The 23211-nt window shown below is 33.4% G+C and overlaps 1 protein-coding gene across 2 annotated transcripts; it reads left to right on the top strand.

Moving 5' to 3' along the window:
- Window positions 1-11410: 11410 nt before the first annotated feature.
- Window positions 11411-15628, top strand: LOC139863374 (AT-rich interactive domain-containing protein 2-like). Of its 2 annotated transcripts, none has more exons than XM_071852018.1 (3): window positions 11411-11536; window positions 11834-13096; window positions 14622-15628. In XM_071852018.1, exons 2-3 carry the CDS (start codon window positions 12014-12016, stop codon window positions 15432-15434), a joined length of 1896 nt encoding a protein of 631 aa, XP_071708119.1. In that variant the 5' UTR covers window positions 11411-11536; window positions 11834-12013; the 3' UTR covers window positions 15435-15628. The 2 variants fall into 2 exon arrangements, with proteins under 2 accessions (XP_071708119.1, XP_071708114.1); XM_071852013.1 differs by having other exon boundaries at window positions 14619-15628.
- Window positions 15629-23211: the final 7583 nt, after the last annotated feature.

Here is a 23211-nt window from a genome sequence, read left to right as displayed (position 1 = left end):
TTCACCAAGTCACTACAAAATACTAATATCCGTTATCATTATTAATGCTAGCAAGGCCGTGTTTGGCTAGAGATAAGTGTGTAGAGACAGAGAATAATAACGTAGTACTTAGAAAATCGCATTGGAAAAAAATGACCGAGGTCTCCGGGCCGGCCAGGTATACTATTTTTATATAGCATTGTTTAGCAAGTTTACACTTTTTAAATCTTGGGTCCATAGTGCTCATTCTGGCCCAATATTTTCCCGGTAGTATATAACACATATATAAGACACTGTCTCGATGTTGTGCTGTGTGGGCTATCTTGATGTATAGCTCCTTACTTTGTAAAGTTATATTAATAAAACTTTTCTGCCTTAAAAAAATGTTTTTGATCCATCATGTGTTTTTTTATTTTTTTATGAATATGCTTGACCAATTTGTATTCTTACCGTTTCTTTAATCTAAAATAAGTTTTTTTTTCAATGTTTATGTATTTTCATTGATCCATCATGTGTTTTTTGCAACACTGTTTTGCTTTTTTAGTTATGGTTCAATAATTTGATACTATACTATGGTGTTTGATTGTAAATTTTTATTATGTTTCGAATGTCGTTGTTTTGAATAGTTGCAAAAACATCGATGTTTTCTATTCTGTTGAACTTGGTGTATTTGAACAAGTTTACTCTATCACGATTCATATAGGAATGTAGTCTTTTGACACTCATTAATGATCCTATTTGAACTTCACGTAAACTACAACTCACAAGAGTCAGTTTCAGTAATTATCATATTTCAACTTATAGTGCTAAAAGATGCTTTGAATTGAGGCTTGAGATACATTGTGCATATAACAGAAAGATTTTTGCACGCAACTTCTACGCTATCTGAGATATTGCGCATGTCTTTTATCACAACCCGTGAATTCACGGGTCACTAAACTAGTTTTAAATTGAATAGCAGTTTGTTCAAAGAAATTATTATGACTTAAGTTTAGAGGTATTTGTCGGTTACGTTTCAGTTTCTTCGATTTAATAGTTTTGGTTTGTTTGGATTTTGAATGCAAAACCGAAACCGAATCGACAATTGAATTTTTGTGTCGAAACTAAATCGTAATTGGACCGAGTTCACTGAGCATGAAAATATCAATCTATGCTAATCTCAAAGTTCAAACAAAATCTTTATATATTACGACGATCAGAGCATAGTAAAACTATTTAAGTTTTCATAACGCTAAATTATGGAAATTTCTTTAATTGAATCGGAAATAGCACACATATATATTAATTAATATATTTATAAAAGTATTATTATTAGGTTGTATTTGGTTTTGAACTCGCTTTTTCGGTTTAACTCAATTCGGAAAATCAAAAGTGAAAACGAAAGTGAAAGCTGAATATTGAATTCGGTTTGGTTTTAACTAATTTGGTTTACTCACTTCAAATAGATCAAGTATATACATTATATTATACTATCATACTAAGTGTGATGAGAGTAAACACTATTTACCATGACAATGTGGTAAACACACCAATGATCATATACATAGCATTGTATATGTATATTGTATTTGCTAAAGGCTAAAAGCAGAAGTTACGCGAACTATAATCAATAGGCTTGGAATATTCGCTGAAGATAAAGATCGCGGATCAGTTTCCGCGCTAATAAAAAACTGCGGGTCATTCCGCTAAATTTCCGCGGATAGTTAAACAGTCCGCAGACCGCAGATATTTCGAATACTATAAATAGGGAGCTCGGCCTATCATTTATAGGTTGTTGATTCTCTGCCATTTGCCTGAACCTTTGTAATTTTCTCTTGTGATCTCGCCCAAGGAATTTTTACATCGTGTCAAGGTGAATCATGCTAATTAACAATTAAGACCGGGTCGGGGTGGTTGATCACTTAATAGTTAAAGTAAAAGACGATCATCAGGGCCCAAAATAATCATCAAACATCACATCCTCCATCTCAATCTTATTGCACTCAATCCGTAATTAAGTAACTCATTAATGAGGGATTGATCAATTGGCGCCATCCATGGACACGTTTAGAGAATTAAACTTGAAATTTGGGGGTATTTTCGTAAACAATTTTTTTTTTTTACCTAAAAACCTTTATTTAATTATATTTGTATAACTTTTTTTACTTCCTTTTGTGTTTTCTTTTCCACCCCTTTATTTTAATGTCTAATCGCCCAACCATTAATCTTTTTTTACCGTTTAATTAACCGATCGTTGAATGACCCGTTAACCCTTTTTAAACGTCCCGTTAACCAACCGTTAATCGACCAAAACAACCCCGCAGCGAAGCGCGGGCTTTATATCCTCGTTTTTTTATCTTTTCATATTTTTTTTTTCTTCTTTTATTTTTCTTTTCAAAACAACCACTAACATTTACACACCAATACACAAATCATGCAAAATGACAGAATTCCCTTAACCTTTCAAATGCAAACACACTAAAACAAGGTAGTATTGTAGTACAATCTTAATCTGCATTTTTTATCGAGTCAAATGTAAGGCACATGACCATTCCTTTTTTTCTTCTTTTTGGTTTCAAAGTATTTAATTTTTAAGAATATAAGATAAATGTCATGTTTGATTTAATTTACATTATATTTTTACATTTGAAAATTAATTTATGCGAAAGAAAATGTAGTATCCCACCGTGAAGCGCGTGTTTCCCTAACTAGTTATTACTAGTACCCAACAATGGTATTGTTTGAACTTAAGGCTGTGTTCCAGAGTTGTTTTAGGAAAGAAATGAATTGAGATGAAGGGCAATGAAGGGGAGGGGAGTTGGATCCTTCCAATTTAGAAGGAAGCATATGAAGGAAAATTGCACTAAATCATCACTTCTCTTCATTTCATTTCTCTCCAACTTAAAACTCAGGAACACTAAACTTTTAAATTTTCTTATCACTTCATTCTCTTTCTTCCCAAAATACAACTTGGGAACACAGCCTAAAGATCTCTTTATTCTTTACAGGATATAAGAAATGGAGGTGGTCGTCCAATTTTCGGGTCAACACTTTTTCCTCAAAGCGTTAGGTCCGGCAACTCGAGGCCTCGACCGGGACGCATCTCAAGTGCACCAGGGTTTTGTAGACGGTACAACCGGTAACGTATTGGCTCTGAGAATGGAAACTACGATAACGTACAGATATTCGTAACTTGACGTAAGTTGATGTAAGTAAACATAAATTTACTCAACTTTATGTAAGTTTACGTAACTTGACGTAAGTGCGTAAGTTTACCTAACACGTAAATTTACGTAACTTGACGTAAGTTTATGTAAAGTTACGTGAAGGGGGCACAAAAACTGTTTCGCGTATTTACATTAGTCCAACACAACTGGATTAAGTTTCATAAACTAATTAATGCCTTCTAGGCTTCTTCTACAAACCCGAAGATTAACCTGAATTAATTATGGTTGCACCACCGTGTCCAATTACCTAATAAATATATAAGTCAGCACTACAGATGATTCAGTTTGTTCAGCAAGAAAACATATAACCAATCTCATTTTTTTTTCTCACTTTCTCGTCTATATTTAACTTGGACCATTTACATGATGAATAGATCCAGATCAATACGCCAAGCAGATAGTAAAGCTTCAACATAAAGATGATCAACATCCTGCACCCGTACAACTATCGCTTCGTTCCAAATTACAGTACGCTAGCCCATATTTTTTTATGAAAGTGGGATCGACATAAATGATTTTGTATGTTCATGACAGGCCAAAAGGGTCAATAGTCGCGTATCAAATGTTCTAGTCTTTCAAGGGTTTAAAAGTATTTTCCTTTGAGAGTCCCTATTTGACGTTAAAAGCTTTCTGATCATGATGAATAACAAGAATTGGCAGAAAATGTGCCCAACTCGATTAAACTTGTTACCCATTTCACCGCCTCTATAAAAAATATATATACAAAGACAACACGTTCGTTCAATTAATGCATTATGGATATAAATGCTAATAGCCTTTATCACTAACAAAGTAAAGGAATCTTAGAACAAGTTGAGTGTCATCTACGTATCCATACTATGCAATGACGCATATAGGTAAATTATATTATATTATAATTATAATTATAATTATAATTATAATTATAATTATATTATAATTATAATTATAATTATAATTATATTATAATTATAATTATAAATTATAAATAATAATAATAAACATATACTAAATATGATGAACTTGATACTGTTCACAATAACAAAAGTGTCATTTTACCAACTTTTATTTGCATATTATGATTACTAACCAATACTTTATAGCCATCTTACTCAACACTATTAAAATGACTAAAATACCCTTTCATCTATATCCACCACCAACCAACTATCAACCTGTAACAACCCAACCCAATATACAACCGAAAACAGTCCCAAAAAAAAAAAAAATTAAAACTGCTGTGCACAGGGGAGTGCGCGGCGCGCTCCCCTTGTAGTGCGCGGCGCGCACAGCACCTTCCAGGTTATGTCAGGCTGAATTTTTACACGTAAAAAGATCTCGCACTTCCCGACATATTTAGACCAAACCCTTTTCACAACATGTTTATATATGTAAAACTAACACGAATCAATCATAAAAACAGTTTTACAAAGCGGGGCCCACAATTGCCGTTTTACGAGTTTAATACAAAACATGAGTTTTCGACCACAAAAGTTTAAATACCAAACGACACTATGAGCATGGTGTTTGGGGTTAAACTACTCATATCTCGGTCAAACTCCAAAAGCTATCACATCCCAAAAGCGTCCCCTATACAACAAGCGAGATCTCTAATCCAATCGAAGGCCCTTACCCTTGTCAACGCCGGAGCCTATAAAAAGATAAACAACGAGAGGGTAAGCAAAGCTTAGTGAATGCAATAATTATACATACATATATATAACCCATCTATTTGCAATCACAATTACCAAATACCTCGTACGAACAGGTAACTCACATAGCAAGTCAATCATACCCGAAATACCAACAAGTCGTACATTGACACAAAATCTCATTAGCATATACTCAACACAATATATATATATATATATATATATATATATATATATATATATATATATATATATATATAATGCTAAACGATCGCAACACAATATGGTTAACCATAACGCTATGGTGCTACCGGCACGTGGTTCACACCATACGCGTTTGATTCCCACTCTTTTATAGTGCTACCGGCACATGGTTCACACTTTGACGCTACCGGCACGTGGTTCATGCCTCATTTTATAGTGCTACCGGCACGTGGTTCACACTCGATGCTACCGGCACGTGGTTCACATTCTATATCCATCACATACATGTTATGGCACTACCGGCACATGGCTCATACCATAACATTCACAAATAAACACGCCATATACATGAACGTATAATTATTCCACTCACCTTAACGATTTGACGACGGTCTTACACTTCCACAAGCTTCAATGCAAAGTACCTAATATAATAAGTACTCAATCAATCACACAAACTAGTTGGACTAAATACCAACTCTTCACTTATGTGCATTTAGTGACTTAAGTGCATTAAATGCCCCATTTTCACTAACACAGCCTCTTTAAGGTCAAGACCATCATAAACCACTAAAAGCTAGTGATTAAGGTCCAACAATGATTACTAAAACATAATTAGGGTAATTCATACCCACATTTCCCAACTAAGTCAATTATTAACACTTTGACCATGTTTAAACCAACACACCTATTTTGAGTCATCCTCAAATCCAAACAACACCCATTTGCTAAATAACTAGGTGTGCTAGAAATTAACTACCCAATTAGGACTTATTAACAACAATTAATACTTTGAAACCCTAGGTTAGTTACCATTTAGTCTTTATGACTCAATTTTACCCAAGAACACCCAAAATTACCAAATATGGGTTTTGTGTTCATCATTTACTCAAACCCTAACCCTTACACAAAATCAAAGTAAGGAAATCAAAGTTAGAACATACCACTAGAACCAAAATGTAGCTAGAGAGGATATGAACAACTTTAATACTTGAACTTTAACCCGAAACAAGCTCCTTCCTCTTGGATTTAAGCTTTCTCACTCAAAAATTCAAACTCTCTCTCTAAAATTAAAGTGAAGATGATAAGGTTGTTGGAAATGGAGTAATGAGGCTCCACAATCTGACCAAACTGCCTTTAATTCATCCACATGTGCAATTACCAAAATGCCCATCAAAATATCTGAATAAAAGGGCTGAAACACGGCTACAGTAAGGGTGCGCGGCGCGCTCCCTTTGATGTGCGCGGCGCGCACGAAGCTCGGGTCACTCACTGACTTTAGTTAAGCTGCTGAAAGGATCCGTTCATATACATTATAAACGATTCACAATAGTTGATTACATCGCGAGGTATTTGACCTCTATATGATACGCTTTACAAACATTGCATTCGTTTTTAAAAGACAAACTTTCTTTACATCAAAAATTGACGGCATGCATACCATTTCATATTACATCCAACTATAATTGACTTAATATTAATCTTGATGAACTCAACGACTCGAATGCAACGTCTTTCAAAGTATGTCATGAATGACTCCAAGTAATATCCTTAAAATGAGCTAATGCACAGCGGAAGATTTCTTTAATACCTGAGAATAAACATGCTTTAAAGTGTCAACCAAAAGGTTGGTGAGTTCATTAGTTTATCATAATCAATCATTTCTGTAATAGTAATAGACCACAAGATTTCAGTTTCTATAAATATCCGTACACTCGCGAGTGTATAAAAGTATTCTATAAGTTGTAGGCACCCGGTAACAAGCCTTAACGTTCATGTTTTACCCTCTGAAGTATACCAGATCAGGTGTGTTTAAAATAACCTCGAAGTACTAAAGCATCTCATAGTCAGGATGGGGTTTGTTAGGCCCAATAGATCTATCTTTAGGATTCGCGCCTACCGTACATAGACAAGTAGTTTAATGTTACCAAGCTAAGGGTATATTTCTGGTTTAAACCCACATAGAATTAGTTTTAGTACTTGTGCCTATTTCGTAAAACATTTATAAAACAACGCATGTATTCTCAGCCCAAAAATATATATAAAAAGGGAGTAATGAAACTCACCATACTGTATTTCGTAGTAAAAATACATATAACGTCATTTAACAAGTGCAAGGTTGGCCTCGGATTCACGAACCTATATTAATTATATATATTTATATGTTGGTCAATATTTGTCTAACAATTTTTGGTCAAGTCATAGTGTACCACAATCCTAATGCTCGAGACTAATATGCAAAAGTCAACAAAAGTCAACTTAACCCAAAATGACTTCTAAAATTTATACGTGTTTATTATATAACTTAACTATAGTCATTTTATATATTAAAATATATTTATTAGATTTTATAATAATAAAAGTCATTTATTAATAAAAATTTATATTAACGTTTATATATTGATAAAATATACTTTTATATATCTTAAGTAGTAAAATTTATAAAGTTCACTTAATATCGTAAAACTATAGTGGTAAGTATTATTAATGTAATTATATTACGCGTGGTGAAAAATATCTTTGTATCCCCTATTTATTTGATAAAATAATATTGATCATAATAATAATAAGTAAAAGTTGTATTATTTTGTAATAATAATAATTATTATTCTATAAAAAAAATAACAATATTTATATTTACTAAAAATGTTATTATGATAAAATGATAATACTAACATAATAGTAATAATGATATTTTATAATAACAATGATATTTCTATTAAAATAATAACGACGATAGTAATAATAATCATTTTAACAATAATACTAAAATTCAGTTGACTATAACTTCTAATCCGTTCATCGAAACCATTCGATATCTAAATGAAAAGTTCTTAATTTTTCGCTAGCTTTCCAATGACATGCATATCATATACCCTATCTCAGTAGCATATGTATCTAATTCAGGATTCAACAAACCTATCTAAGGACAATATCGAATGTACAAGCATGCATAATCCTATATACTCGAGCACTAGTCAGGGATACACTATTGAAATATAAAAGTTAAGTTATGAGTGCTCACTTATCAATATTGAGATTCAATATTGCAGGAAAGTACGTAGACGAAACGAAAATGATAAACGTTAGGTTGACCTCACGAGCAATACCCTCGATCAATACCCATAACCTCCATAGCTATAACCCATAATTTCCTTAGCTCTATCCCGTTTGAAAACTTATTTTAAAATCGTCTGAATATTACTCCGTCGTAGTATTTTATGTATACTAATAATATCTTGAAATAATACAAAGAAAATATATATGTGTAATTCGATTGAGAGAGTTTAGAGAAATATATTTTCATGTTTCTATGAAATAATAAAACCTATTGAATTCTATTTATAATAAATTTTTGAATTATTAAAGTGAATTATTAAAGTATTAATTATTAAAGTGAATTATTAAAGTATGAATTATTAAAGTGAATTATTAAAGTATGAATTATTAAAGTAAATTATTAAAGTATGAATTATTAAAGTGAATTATTAAAGTATGAATTATTAAAGTGAAGTATGAATTATTAAAGTGAATTATTAAAGTATGAATTATTAAAGTGAATTATTAAAGTTAAAGTAAAGTAAAAGTAAAGTAAAGGTAAAGTTAAAGTATAGTAAAAGTATAAAACAATGTACGTATAATACGCGTATAAATATATATAATATTAATTTAAATCGTTATATATATTTGATAAAATAAAATATAAATATCGTTATTTTATCATACTAGTTAAGTAATGAGTGGTCAAGAAGAATAGATTTCTTAAATCACAGTGGACCTCATAACATAGGCCCGTAATCATATCATAATGTATTTAATAATTCAATCATTTGATATTATCTCTTAATTCTGTCAATAAATATATCGAAACAAATACGTTCATGTAAAGTATCATATATCTAATACTTTGTTAATGTTTTCAGTTAATATTATATATTATATATACATATCTATATACACATAATTGTTCGTGAATCGTCGAACACGGTCAAAGGATAATTGATTACATGAATGTAGTTCCAAACTTTTTGAGATTCAACATTACAAATTCTGCTTATCGTGTCGGAAACATATAAAGGTTAAGTTTAAATTTGGTCGGAAATTTTCGGGTCGTCACAGCTGCACAATCAATCCCACACTTTAAGTACACTATTTACACTGCTGTACAAACTGATTAGGGTCTTACACAACCACCTGTCACCATTACCGTCAACCACTTGCCACCATCACCATCAGCATTTCACAATGGCAAAAGTGTCATTTTACCAATTTTTAATTTGATTATTATGATTACTAACCAATACTTTATATCCACCTTACCCAACACTATTACAATGACTAAAATACCCTTACATTTATATCCACCTCCAACCAACTATCAACCACCTGTCACGACCACCGTCAACCACTTGCCACCATCACCATTAGAACCACCATCACCATCATCAACATCATACCGCACCACCACCATTAACCTCCTATCGCCCCACCATCAACCTTCTGCTACCACCATCGACCAACACCACCCTCAACCACCTGTCACCACCGTCGAACACTTCTGGACACATGCTCAAGCGACACCATCACTACCGGACAATGTCAGATTAAGCTCAAACAACACCATATTTGAAAGAAAACACCAAATTTGAAAAAAGAAAATACATAAGATCTAAAAAATTAACTATCGTTGTCACCACCACCATTGTACTCCCGACACCACCACAATTTTCCCTCCATTAAACTCATATTTAAACAGACCGTCATCCACCACTACATCGACCTCCTGCAACCACCACCATGTCTCCTTACTAAAACCCATATTTAAACGTATGTCAGCCACCATCGCTGACCACCATCATCTACATCATGCCACGACAGAAAATAAAATGGGTGCACGGTGGGCGGCGGTCTGAACACTAATGAAGAAGGCTGTGGTGCTGGTTTGACCGAAGAAGTTAGGGGTGGCTGGCAGTTTAGGTTTAATTGAAGAAGATAAATGGAATGAATGAACCAAACAAGCAGCAGACGAACAAAACCAGATGCAGATACAAACCATAAAGGAACCCGGCCATCTCCGCTAATTTTTTGGGATTTACAAACCAACAAATTCCAACGGCCAACGAACGATTGTCCGCTTGTGCCAGCAGCCACCAGCAACAACCGGCAACCACTAGCAGTAGCCACCCACTACCAACGCCACCTTAGACTACGACAGCCCCTAGCGGCCCACCAACATCCGTCAACAACCACTAGATGCCACATCCAGTCACCAGGCAGCAGGCGTCAGCCACCATCCCCACCACATACCAACAGCCACGCAATCCATCAAGCGACCACTAGCAACCGCCCATGGCCGCCAACAGCGCACGTAAACTGCCGATAAATCAACAGGGTTTCGACACAAAACACAATAACCGCTAGCAAGCCAACTCTAACCCCACCCCAAAGCAAAACCTAGAACCAAACCTAGATGCTTGTAGAGTTCTGGCGGAACTCGTCGCTTACAACCACCAAGGGAGAAGAAATGTCGGCGAGGAAGAAGAGAATGAAAAAGGCAGAGCCACCCAACCTCACCCGGACAGACGAAATACACATCAATTAACCCCTGACAAACCAACAAACCAACAGATCCTAGATCCATGCCTAAACGCACAGAATCGTCGTCTGTTCACTGAGAGCGTGACCGGGGAATACGGACGGCATCAAGTCGCCAGAAAAGAGAGGAACGGTTGAAATTTATTCTCACAAAAAGCAGTAAGACCGAACCACCAGCGAGATGTCGGTGGTCGGACCGGACAGCTTCAAAGAACTACAAAACGTCAATGTTGGATGTGGAAGAAAATTGCGGCAGCTAAGAAAATTAGGACGAAGAGAAGATGGAGGTAAAGTCGGCGATACTAATGTAGCTAAGAATAAGGTAAATTAGTGATGCAAAGTAACAGATTAATAACAAGAAAAGGAGTACCGGAAAGGTCGACAGTGAGTTTGCACGAACAGTCCTTAAACAAGATAAATCCTTGTTTAAGGACTGTCCGTGCAAACTTTAATTGAGATTGATACAAACAGAATACAACAACAATAAAACTCAATTCCGCATATGCGATGTATGGGGAGGTGAGATGTAGACAATCTTTCCCATATTCTAGAATAAAGAGTCTCCACCCGAAGTGAAACACTTCCAAGAGTAGAGAAAATCATCTCTCTCAATGTTCAATGGATAGAGAGAGTGCTTCTGAAAAGACCTCCGACCTATAAATAAAAAAAAATTTAAAAAATAAAATAAATTATAAAAATAAAAATAGATAAATGGTAAACACATAGACGATTTGAACAATTTTGTTATCTTTTATTATGTGTACAACACATATTCCTAGACCAAAACCCACAAATCTCTTTCTCCAAAAGTAGGAGCGCCCCTAATATCCACCAAGATTAGGGTTTTTTTCACTGAATTGAATTTAACCCAAACCAAATTCCTTTACACAAATCCGATTCAACACCTACCGATTACTAAAGGTGAGTATTTAATTGGACATGATTCCTGTTTTCTCTCTATATTATTTTTTAACACAAAGTATTTATTTACTAGTGTATTTAAATGCCGTTTTCATTTTTTAAGTAAAACAAAAATCAAAATGTTGTCTCTTTAGACATTCTGGCACTAGTCTTGACCTATTTCTTGAGGTCTCAAAACATATTAAAAACCTATTTCTTGTTTAATCCCATATTATTTCTACCCAAACTGCATCAATTAAACCTAATTACTTTTTTTCTCACGCACTTGTTATGTCATTGTTTGTTCACCATGTGTAGGAAACTAAAGATAATTAAAAGGGCTGTGAGGCAAACAATTTTACAAAGGTAAAAACCCTTATAACAAAAGCAACTTTGATCCCTGTTTTTGTATGTTTAAATATGGGGTTGTAAGAATTTGTACACTCTTTGTGTTGTTTATGATAAACAAGAGAAAAGATTGAATCTTGATGTCAAAATATGGCCCATGATTCTGGATTGAAAAATGGGTCTAATTTGAATGAGTTCAAAGTTCATGAAGATTGTAGTAGTGATGAATTGTTTGTAAATCATGATTCATATGTAAAGTATGGAGATTTGAATGGTTGTATGGATGTTAATGAATTAAGGGCATTATTTGATCAAGTTCTTTCATTTTTCTTGAAAGAAGTGTCTGTGAATCGAAATCTTTTTAGGCCGTTTCCGCCTAAACTTGGCGATGGACACCACGCGGATTTGTTCAAACTGTTTTTGACAGTTAGGAGAATAGGTAGTTATGAATTGGTATCCGAAACTAACTTATGGGAATTTGTTGCAAGAGAATGTGGGTTAGAAATCGAGCTAGTTGCGTCTTTGAAGTTGATATATATCAAGTATTTGGAAGAATTAGATCAATGGTTGTTTAATGGAGGTTTTAAAGATGAGGAAATGGAGAATTTAAATATCGGATTAGTTGAGAAGCTCGATCTTTTGTCACGCCAATTGGGAAAATCTATAATTGATGTTGAAGTTGTTGAATTTGAAGATGCTACGAAGAAAAACGAGGGTACTTCGGGGTTTGATCGAAATACGATAGGGATGAATCTTGAATTTTCAAGAATTAATGATGATGATGATGATGAAAAATTTAGTTTAGTTGATGACAAAACGTGCGATTTATCTCCCGAGGTAATTAAGAAAGTGGGATTTTCGATGGTTAATGATGAGGTTAAAAGAAACGAGTTATCGTCCAATAACGTTGTCAAGAAAATGGGACTTCCAAGGATTGCTGATAATGATTGTGTTATGTTAACTGCTAACAATGATGCTAGACGCAACGTTATTTCCTATAATGTCGATAGTCAAAAAAGGAAGATGAAAGAAGAACCTTTGTCGATATCGGAAATGTTGGATTGGCTAACACATACTGCGCGGAATCCGCATGATCCTGCCGTTAAAATGTCACAAAGTAATATGTGGAATAATGATATGACTGATAAACTAAGGAAGCAAGTTTTGATTGCAAGACGGGTCCTTTTTGCGGAACTTAATGTTGATTCAGTCAATGAAGCATGTGGTTCTCAGGTAACTTTTCGCCCTTCAGCTCTTGAATGTTAGCTGTACAATATGTTAATTGATTATTTAGTAAAATAAAGTTGAATTTATCAATCAAAAGAACTAATACAGACTCAGCAAACATGGGTCAGGAGCAATTCCTACCCAAACTTAAAACAATAGGGGCTAACGTAACCCAATTACAGCAACAATACAGAAGTGTATCCTATCAAACAACAATCTAACACCAAAATCGAACCAACATTCACATCTGAGTTAACATAAGTTGTCTCATCTTGCAAGACATGCTACAAATAAGTCGAAAAAACACCGAAACAACTACACACTGTAACTGCAAAAAAGTTTCAGAGTTAACCACTGCCTGTGTCCTTCTCACTTTGAGGCTTATCAACTTGAGCTTGATGTATTGAATTATGATCATTTCAGCATTAGAACGTTTCTTCTTTTTAAACAATCTGCAATTTCTCTCTTGCCACACTAAGTATACTATTGCTGCAATTATGAATCTGTTAATTATAATCCAAATGTTATAAGAGAAGGGATAAGCAGCAAGATTAACTATTATATCCTGCAACTTGTTTTGCAACCCTCTACTAAGTATCTTTTTGACTTTCAACTAGCACAGGAACTTCAAATTACTCTGATTATGAAAAATATTTAATTTGCTTCACAGGGTGCTTTTGTTGCTGATATACATATGTATTTAACTATTTATTGATATTGCTTAAGTTGCAATTCACCAAATATTAGGATATGTCAAATTGCTCAAATTTTCTGGATTTTTTGACGCTTTTTTGTTTTTAATATAGATATATTCGTTATGTAAATCTTGTTTATATGGCTTGAAAGATATAAAGAAGTGTATTGTGGTTCCTATCTACTTGGAAATAGTAAAACGAGGATGATGATAAAGATTTTTCATCCTCGGATTCAGAATCCGAATATGATTGATTCGTTTATTGGTCCAAGCCTTATGCTCATTCGTGTTTCACATTCCGCTTTGTTGGTATTTTAGTAGGGTCTTAAAGTTGTTTACTCGGGTTCGTAGTTTCGCGGGTTAATTGTGTTTCTGTTGTGAGTTTTTAGTTTCGTTGTCGTCTTATAGTTAGTGTTCGTGGTCGTTTGGGTCGTTGTATCTGCTAGCTTTTGGCTAGTATTTTTTTATTAACACAATTACTTGCCTTTCAAAAAAAAAAAAAAAAAAAAAAACTGAAGAAGTAAAGAATCGTCAAATATCTATGTTAGGCAATATTGGAACGTAAGTTCTTGTAATTTTGAACAAAGATGTTTTTTATTGCTTAATAGTACTTGTATGAATTATAAATAACCTTATTTTGTTTTTAGTTGTTCCAGCTTGTGTTCTACTTGTTATATACGAATTAATATGATTTATCGTCATTTACATGCATCCATGTTATAGCACCTGTATAAATATTCTTTTACATGAAATGAAATTGTAGAATGATCAAGAATAAGTAATATTCTTATTATGTTGTATTGTTCATGTAACTTTTTTTTTTTTAATATATAGAAGAAAAATCAGAAAATGCATCCTTCAATGTATGAAGATGATACAGTTCAGTCAAATTGCAGTAGAAGATCGGGTTCCGCAATACCATCCCCCTCGCGTATAAAACGTCAACGAATTGAATCCGGTAAAATCCCAATGGACCGAATTAGTGAACTCGTTGAACCACACGGTGAAAAGTATAACGTTGGTCCACTTTATCAAGCCCAAGTGCCACCATGGACTGGTATAATTTCTGAAAGTGATCCCAAGTGGCTCGGTACTCAAATGTGGCCCCCACCAAACGACATAAATGGAGAATACAAAAAGGATATTTCGAAAATCGGGCTAGGAAGGGAGACGTTTTGTGAGTGTGTATTTCCGGGCTCAGCTGAATGCGTGAGGTTTCACATAGCTGAAAACAGGTTGAAAGTCAAAATCAAACTTGGTCAACTGTTCTACGAGTGGAAATTTAATCGGATGGGTGAGGAAGTTTCGCTTTCTTGGGAACCTGAAGAAGAAAAAAGATTTAAAAATTTAGCAATTAGAGCTAGGTATGAATTAGGTCATAGCACCAAGAGTAGGCGCGAAATCATGAACAACTTTTGGAAAAAAGCTTCGAACTTTATTCCTGCTAAATCGAAGCAAAATGTGGTCAGTTATTATTTCAATGTGTTTGTGATCAGACGAAGAAGTTATCAAAATCGTGTTACGCCTAACGAAATTGACAGTGATAATGATGAAGAGGAGGTGGGGTCCGTTGGTGATAGATTTGGGTACGAAAAGGTTCATGGTTTATTGCTAAAATGCTCGGAGAATTTGCAGCGCACAGATCTTTAATCTTGACTATATAAAAGTTTCTTTCTTTTTATTTTTGCCATCTCTATTGTGAAATTTTGTTAAGATCTCTATATAGTAGGAATCTTGAAGTGTCATTACATTGACAGATGTTTTTTGGTTTTTATAGGTTTCTGCTAAACTTCAGTAGATATGTTGAACTTGTTTCTGAAAGATGGCATTTTTGAACATATATTCAGTCCATTGTCTCTGTTTTTGAATGGAAAGATTTGGGATTTTGAGCTAAATTTTTGAACATATTTTCAGTCCTTTTATTTCCGATTTTGACAATTTGATCAATTTTTGGCAATCGTTGTAGATAGGCATAAACACCAAAATCCCGTGTTTCCTTTAGAAGCCCACTTGTAAAGAGTCGGATGTCTGTAAAATACTTCTACCGAATTCCTTCTATGCGGTGGGATTTAGTATATGGATCTTTACAGTTTTCTTCTTCTCTCCATCTTGTTATATCTGATGACCCAATGTACAAATTCCATGTAGCCCTCATGCTGACTATACCTTGCAAACAAGACCCGTTCTTCAAAAGATGGGTCCTTTGGGTCGACTATGGGTTTTCTTTAGGTCTTCCAGAGTGGTGATTTTAGTATAGTATCCAGACCCAGCAAGTCTTTATATTATGTTTTAGAAAATTACAGGGGGTCCAATGGGTCGATTCTTGCTTTATCGGTGATTGATTTATTGGTTTTGTTTCTGTTGTGTGTTGGTTCGATACTCGCAAATGTATGTTATGTGTCCGTTAGGTGCATGGCGAAGCTCGGGTCTAGTTAGCGTTAGGTCGTTTCCTTCTAGGGGTCTTGTTTACTGTTTCCGAGCCTCGTCTGTAGTGTTCTTTTGTATCCTTGTTTTCTTTATCTCTTTCCGAGATTTTGTTATAAAGTTTTCGTTTCTTTGCCAAAGAAAAAAAGAAGGAAAAGAAAAGAAAAAATAAACGGGTCTGAATGGGTCTTTATATTATTTGTCTTAAAACACCAACTCACCAATCAATAAATTGTATTCTAATTTTTTTTTTTTTTTTTTTTTTTTTTTTTTTTTTTTTTTTTAAGCAATAGGATTATTTATTATTAATCTCAAAAGTACAGAAAATAGCATAAGCTGCTATATCATGCACAACAAATATATACAGCTTTTAATATCGGGTTTTAGTTTTCAGACTCGCGCTTTTATTTAGAGATTTACGTTCCGGGTTTCAAGTATTCATTTTTGCGTTTCAGTTTTGCATTTCAATATACGGCTCTAGTTATTGAGTTGACAGCAAACGTCGATTTATTGTCGACTTGACTGACTCTTAGAGCCTAAAGTAAATTTCAGGCAGAATTTAAAACCCATGGAAATTTGATTTTACCACTTTCATGGCGTCTCAATTTTATTTTTAATTTTATTTTATTTTTCAAAAAAATTTTATCCTACTTATTGGCCGGAGGTCCACTCGGAAGCAATCTCTTTGATCCGTCGAATAGAGAGAGGGATGACTTTCTCTACCTTGGAGAGCGTTTTCACTCTGGGTGGAGAAATGACTTGTCTTTATTCTCGGATAGGGGAAGAATTGTCTACATCTCACCTCCCCATACACCACTTATATAGTATTGGGTTTTGTTGCTGTTGCTGTTGTGGTGCTGTTTTGCATTTCAATACACCTAAATTGGAAACACATCGTAATTTTTTATATATGAATATGAGTTAGTGAAAGGCGAAAACGTTTGCGACTTTACGTTTTACATTAACTGAAACGCAAAATTGAAAAATTAAATGTAAAACATGAAACTGAAAACTGAACTCAAAACTGATAATTGAAAACTAAAATGCGATGTTGAAAACTGGATTACGAAATGCGAAACTGAAACTGAATTGGGCTTTGACCCAACCCGACCCAAAAAATTTAAGGAGAAAAATGGGTCTCGACCCAACCAGACCCAGGTCTCGACCCAAACCGTTGGACCTATTTGAAAGCTGGCCTAATTCTACCCATGACCCATTTTGACCCAAACTCATTTGATCTTTGAACCAACTCGATCCGTTTGTCAGGTATAATGCTGTCGTAGCTCAACCATCACTGTCTTTTCGTGTGCGTGTGTTTGCTTTTTTATTTACACTGCAAATTTGAATGTGTGTTCTCCTCACACTCCGTCTCCTACCGTGAGGAGTATCATAGTATATCTGTATATGTTAGGTTATGTTTATTAACCAACCCCGTTAGACCATTTGTTATAAGGTGAATTCAGCTTTAAGAAGGGTGCTAACGAGCAAGATAAAGGATGTGCTACGATAATGTTGTGGAAAGTTATTAGATGATATGATTATGTCGTCCCAATGTTGCGGAAAAAGGGATATAGCAAGGTCAACTTGGAAGTTGGTTGAAATATACTAGGAAAAAGAAGAAAAAAATGGTTAAGCGCCCGTGCTTTTCTCCGTTGAATCACCCAAAACGTTTAACTTTCTTTGCCCGAAACACCCCACAATGGGCGTTGTGGGCATTTTGGAGGCCACATCAACTATAACGGGAGCTATTGGGCGCATCACAACTCACAAGTGGTCTTTTAAAGTACGACTTAAGACAAGAATACAGTAATAATATCCAAGTCAAGACAAGAATGCTTTTATAATTATGGTAGTGGTTTCCTGACCGTCATCATAATAAAGTTATAATATTCGATGGAATATGTCATTTGAATTCGTGTATATAATGTACCAAATAGAGAGGCATGGAGCATAGACACTTCTCTCTCAATCTTGTAAAAATTTCATTAAAATGCAATATTAATGTGTGTTTAATATATTGAGTGTATCTTCAAATTTTTTGTCCTGTAAAAATGGTTTGAATACAATAAAATTGGATCGAATGGATTTCTATATCACTACAAAGTTATAAACTGAAATATAGAAATACTAAAGCAAAGTCACCGGATGCAAATTTTGAAAATATACTCGATATATTAAACACATTTAATATGGCATTTAGTGAAATTTTTACAAGATTAAGAGAGGAGTGTTTATGCTTCATGCCTCTCGATTGGGTATATTATAGAGACGAATTCAAATGACATATTTCATCGAATATTATAACTTTATTACGATGACGGTCAGGAAACCACCATCATAATTATAGAAGCATTCTTGTCTTGACTTGGATATTATTACTGCATTCTTGTCTTGAGTCGGACATTATTGATACATTATCACACTTTTAATTGACACACCACAATTATTATTATTTATTATTAATATTAAAACACCCTCTATTTGGGGTTTTATTGTAATCTGTGCATTATCAAACCACAACTAATTATATGTTGAGTTCGTTTACTGAACTCGACTCGAAGTATAACGATACAAAATTGGTGTTATGCAGAGGTGTATATGAAATAGCTTATATTTTACTAGGAAAAACTATTAAATACGATACAATTTTTACACAAGATATTTATTTATTTATAGAATGGATATACTTAAACCTTGCTACAACACTTATAGGCAGTGTACCTAATCGTACAGTAGTGTAGTTTTTAGTAAGTCCGGTTCGTCCACAGGGAATCTTTTAAACAAAGCTTAACGCTATATTAGTTTTAATTTATAAAAATACAAATATATATATAAGTAATATTATTATTATAAAGGGGGGTTTTTACCGTTTAATGACAGGTTTATCGATTTTTAAAACTTTAGTCGCAGTTAAAACCTAATGTAAAATATTAAAAATAAATACAAGACTTAATTTAAAGCGTAAAGTAAATAACGATAATAAAATTGCGATAATTAAAAAGTACGATAATTAAAAGTGCAATTAAATACAATAACGATAATTAGAAGTACGATAATTAGAAGTGCAATTAAATATAAAATAAAGGAAATTAAATATGAAATAAAATAATTATGCTTATTTAAACTTCCGTAATCATGATGTTTGACGTGTTGATTTTAGTTTTATGCCCATGGGTTAATTGTCCTTTGTCCTGGATTATTCAATATGTCCGTCTGGTTTTGTCCATAACAGTCCATCAGTCATAAATATAAAGTGCGAGTATCCTCGTCAAATTATCCTTATACCCGAAGTCAAATATTCCAACTAATTGGGGACTTAAACTGTAACAAGGTTTTAATACTTTGTTATCAATTATGCCAAGTGTCCTTGTACATAATTTCACCCATGTTTTAATAATTCTAGTGGCTATTAATCCATTCCCGTGTCCGGTTAAATGAACGATTATTCGTACATATAAATACCCCGCCCATCTTGTCCGATCGAGTGTATATGGTTATTTATAGGGACGTCCAATTGTAAATCTTTATATTAAAATTAACAAACTATCATTTAGTTAAACAAATATAAAGCCCATTAATAGCCCATAGTCTAATTTCCACAAGTGTCGTTCTTTTGTCCAAACCCCAATTATGGTACAAAGCCCAATTACCCAATTTTTGTAATTAGCCCAACATCATGATTACTTCGGTATTAAATAAGCATAATAATAACTTAGCTACGAGACATTAAATTAAAAAGGTTGAACATAACTTACAATGATTAAAAATAGCGTAGCGTTACACGGACAGAATTTCGACTTACACCCTTACAACATTCGCTAACATACCCTTATTATTAGAAATTAAAATTAATATATATATATATATATATATATATATATATATATATATATATATATATATATATATATATACACACACGTTTATAGAGAGATTGATAAAAGGATATATGATACGATCAAAATGCGTTAGCTTTTATAGGCATTTTTGTCCAGGGTATCTCCGCGAGTCGCGGTCCCTTTGCACTACAAACTCCGCAAGTCGCGGAGTTCGTAAATCCAGCTCACACAAGTTTGGATCCTAGTCTGCCGACGGTTTTAATATATAAATATAATATATATATAATTTATATAATTAATTATATATTATATTATATTTATATACATAGTTAACTTGTAATTTTTAGTCCGTTGCGTCGAGCGTTGAGAGTTGACTCTGGTCCCGGTTCCGGATTTTTGAACGTCCTTGCGTACAATTTAATATCTTGTACTTTGCGTTTTGAATCTTGTACTCTTGTAATTTCGAGACATTTCTTATCAATAATTGGAACCACTTCGATTGTACTTTGTACTTTTGAGCTTTTTGGTCGTTTGCGTCTTCAATTCGTCGAATCTGTCTTTTTTCTTCACCTTTTATTATTTAAACGAATATCACTTGTAAATAGAACAATTGCAACTAAAAGCTTGTCTTTTTTGAGGAATAATGCTATGAAATATATGTTTGTTTTTAGCATTATCAAATATTCCCACACTTAAGCGTTGCTTGTCCTCAAGCAATATAGTTTTGAAATACTAGAATCACTTCTTTATTCTTCACACTTTGTACATCAGTGATTTCTTTACGGCGGTATAAACAATGATAGTAACGGTGTGGTTTACAGTCCCACATGACTATAAAAATTTAGATCCTTTAAGAAAATTGGATCTTTTATGAAAATATTTGATCTTTTGAAAATTAAATCTAGCTTTTACCCTAGATAAGTTTTCCGGAATAACCCTTCACCGGTGTTTGCAAAATATTTTTATGGGTTTGGTGGGTTTCAGATTTGAAAATTTTGGCTCAAAACTTATGGTTTTGTGTCACCCACTTGCTAACCTTGTATTAGGAAAGCAACACGTCCAGTATACTTGCTCCGTATATTACCTTTCGATAAACTACCGTCCGGTTGTAAAGGAAAGCGTTGAACAAGCAACTGTTAAGGCAATGTCCCGTGACATGCTTTTAATTATGGTCTATAACTTATCGGATGCAATTACTATCCTTGGTAGGAGCAATAGTAAAGCTCACCCTTATAATTTGTCGGTCTGGTACAAGGTCCTGTCTTTGACCATGCTATGCAACCACCGTTCTTACGGTTGACACCCGATTTGGTTCAGGTGACCTAACGAATTCCAGGTGAATTCCTAGGATTTTACGTTCAATGGTAATGAACGCATTGAAAATGGGTTTTCAGAAAACAAATCGGTTTTATTTTTGATCAAAATATTTTCTTGTTCAAGCTCTAGTTTAGATATCATCGAATTCCATGAGTTTGTAATTCTCAATCTTTAATGTCAATCTCTAGGATTTAGTAATATCAGTCTTAAAAGCTGATTTTTGATCTTTAAGGAGATTATCCTTTCTGGGGATCTGATTCATTAGTCTTATCCAGCTAATTTGCACGGCGTCCTCCCCATTTTACGAGACAGATCCTCTCATGGTTAGGATAAGTCTGACCACTTGGCGACCCTGTTTGATGCTGAGGTCCGTGGATTTCCTACTGATTTTAGTGATGACTTTTCTAGATTTTTCGTCAACCTACAGCTGGTCTGGACGACAACTTCATGACCTAAATCAAGAAGCGCGTGTCTTTTTCAGAAGACTTTACTTCCTTTTAATGATGGAATTGATTCATCGTGTAGATCCATCTTTCTTACAGTAAATCGGGTAAAACTGTTTAGTTTAGTCCAAAGCAAAAGTATCTTTAATTATTTGTTACAGAAATATGTGACATATGTTTAAAATAACTTGGTAAATTTTCTCACACTTGGCTTTTATTTTCCTTTTTATTGTCCTCTATTCCATTTTAAATGAATTCTAACATTTTGGGTTGTTTCTCAATTTATGTCCTTTCCAAGGTAACAATAATTTCGGTGTTAACACGTAGTTTTATCGTTCATAAATATGTATAAACATGATTTTGAATTCATTTAGTTGAAATTTTTTTTAAAAAATTTACTAGAAGTGGGTAGTCAGTATATAAGACTAGGGCTGTTCTTTATTATCAGAGAGCACTAGATTCTAATACAACTACTGCGTTACTAGTATTTTTAATGGTAACAAGTGTTTAAATTAAAAAATTTAAAATTCCGAAAGAATTTAACCCCTTCCCACACTTAAGATCTTGCATTGCCCTCATTTGCAAGAAATCAGTAACAATTTAAATTATTGAGGGTGATTAGCGTAGAAAAATGATTAAATTTTACCAAAGTTTTCAAACATATTGGATTTTTTTTCTTTAACTTATAAAACAAATAATTAATTAATTTTAAAATTTTGTTTCTTTTAAGAATGAGGGCGTTTCGGTACGTTGACCTAGTCTGTCCCTCAACAAAATTTTAAAATTTGTCTTTTTGAAGCGTTGTTTTAAAAACTAAGATTTTTTGGATTTTTTTTATTTTTTTTTGGCATACTTTAAGTCAATAAGATTAAAAATAATGATAATAAAATTTCCCGTTCCGCCCTCGGGTAAAGCAATTTCGGTTCAATGACCTAGTCTTCAACTTACGACGAATTTAAAAAATCATATTTTTAACTTAGCGAAATAAAGTAAATTTTTGTTTTTAATTTCACACCAAACTTAAATTTAAAATGCATAAAATTAAAAATTCATATTTTAAAAATTCACATCAAACTTAAATTATATTTTTGTTTTTATACATACAAACTTATATTAAAAATATTAATTATCCAAATATTTACAATTTTAAATATATTGATTTAAAAAGTTTACAATATCAGTTTAAGATTTATATATTAATTTTAAAAACATGGTAAAAATAAAATTAAAAATCTTTTTGACTTTTATCCCACTTTAATCAATCAAATATTATCAAAAATATGCGCCCCTCTTTTCGATAAAGTAATTTCGGTTCCATAACCTAATTTAACTCATGACGAATTTTTAAAATATTTTGAGTTTGATTGATTAAAGATATTTATACCTTAAGAATAAACAGTAAAT

The sequence above is a fragment of the Rutidosis leptorrhynchoides genome, chromosome 1 (assembly GCF_046630445.1).
Source record: "Rutidosis leptorrhynchoides isolate AG116_Rl617_1_P2 chromosome 1, CSIRO_AGI_Rlap_v1, whole genome shotgun sequence".
Taxonomy (NCBI): domain Eukaryota; kingdom Viridiplantae; phylum Streptophyta; class Magnoliopsida; order Asterales; family Asteraceae; genus Rutidosis; species Rutidosis leptorrhynchoides.
The sequence above is the reverse complement of the archived record's forward strand: the minus strand, read 5'-3'. Positions and strand labels throughout refer to the sequence as shown.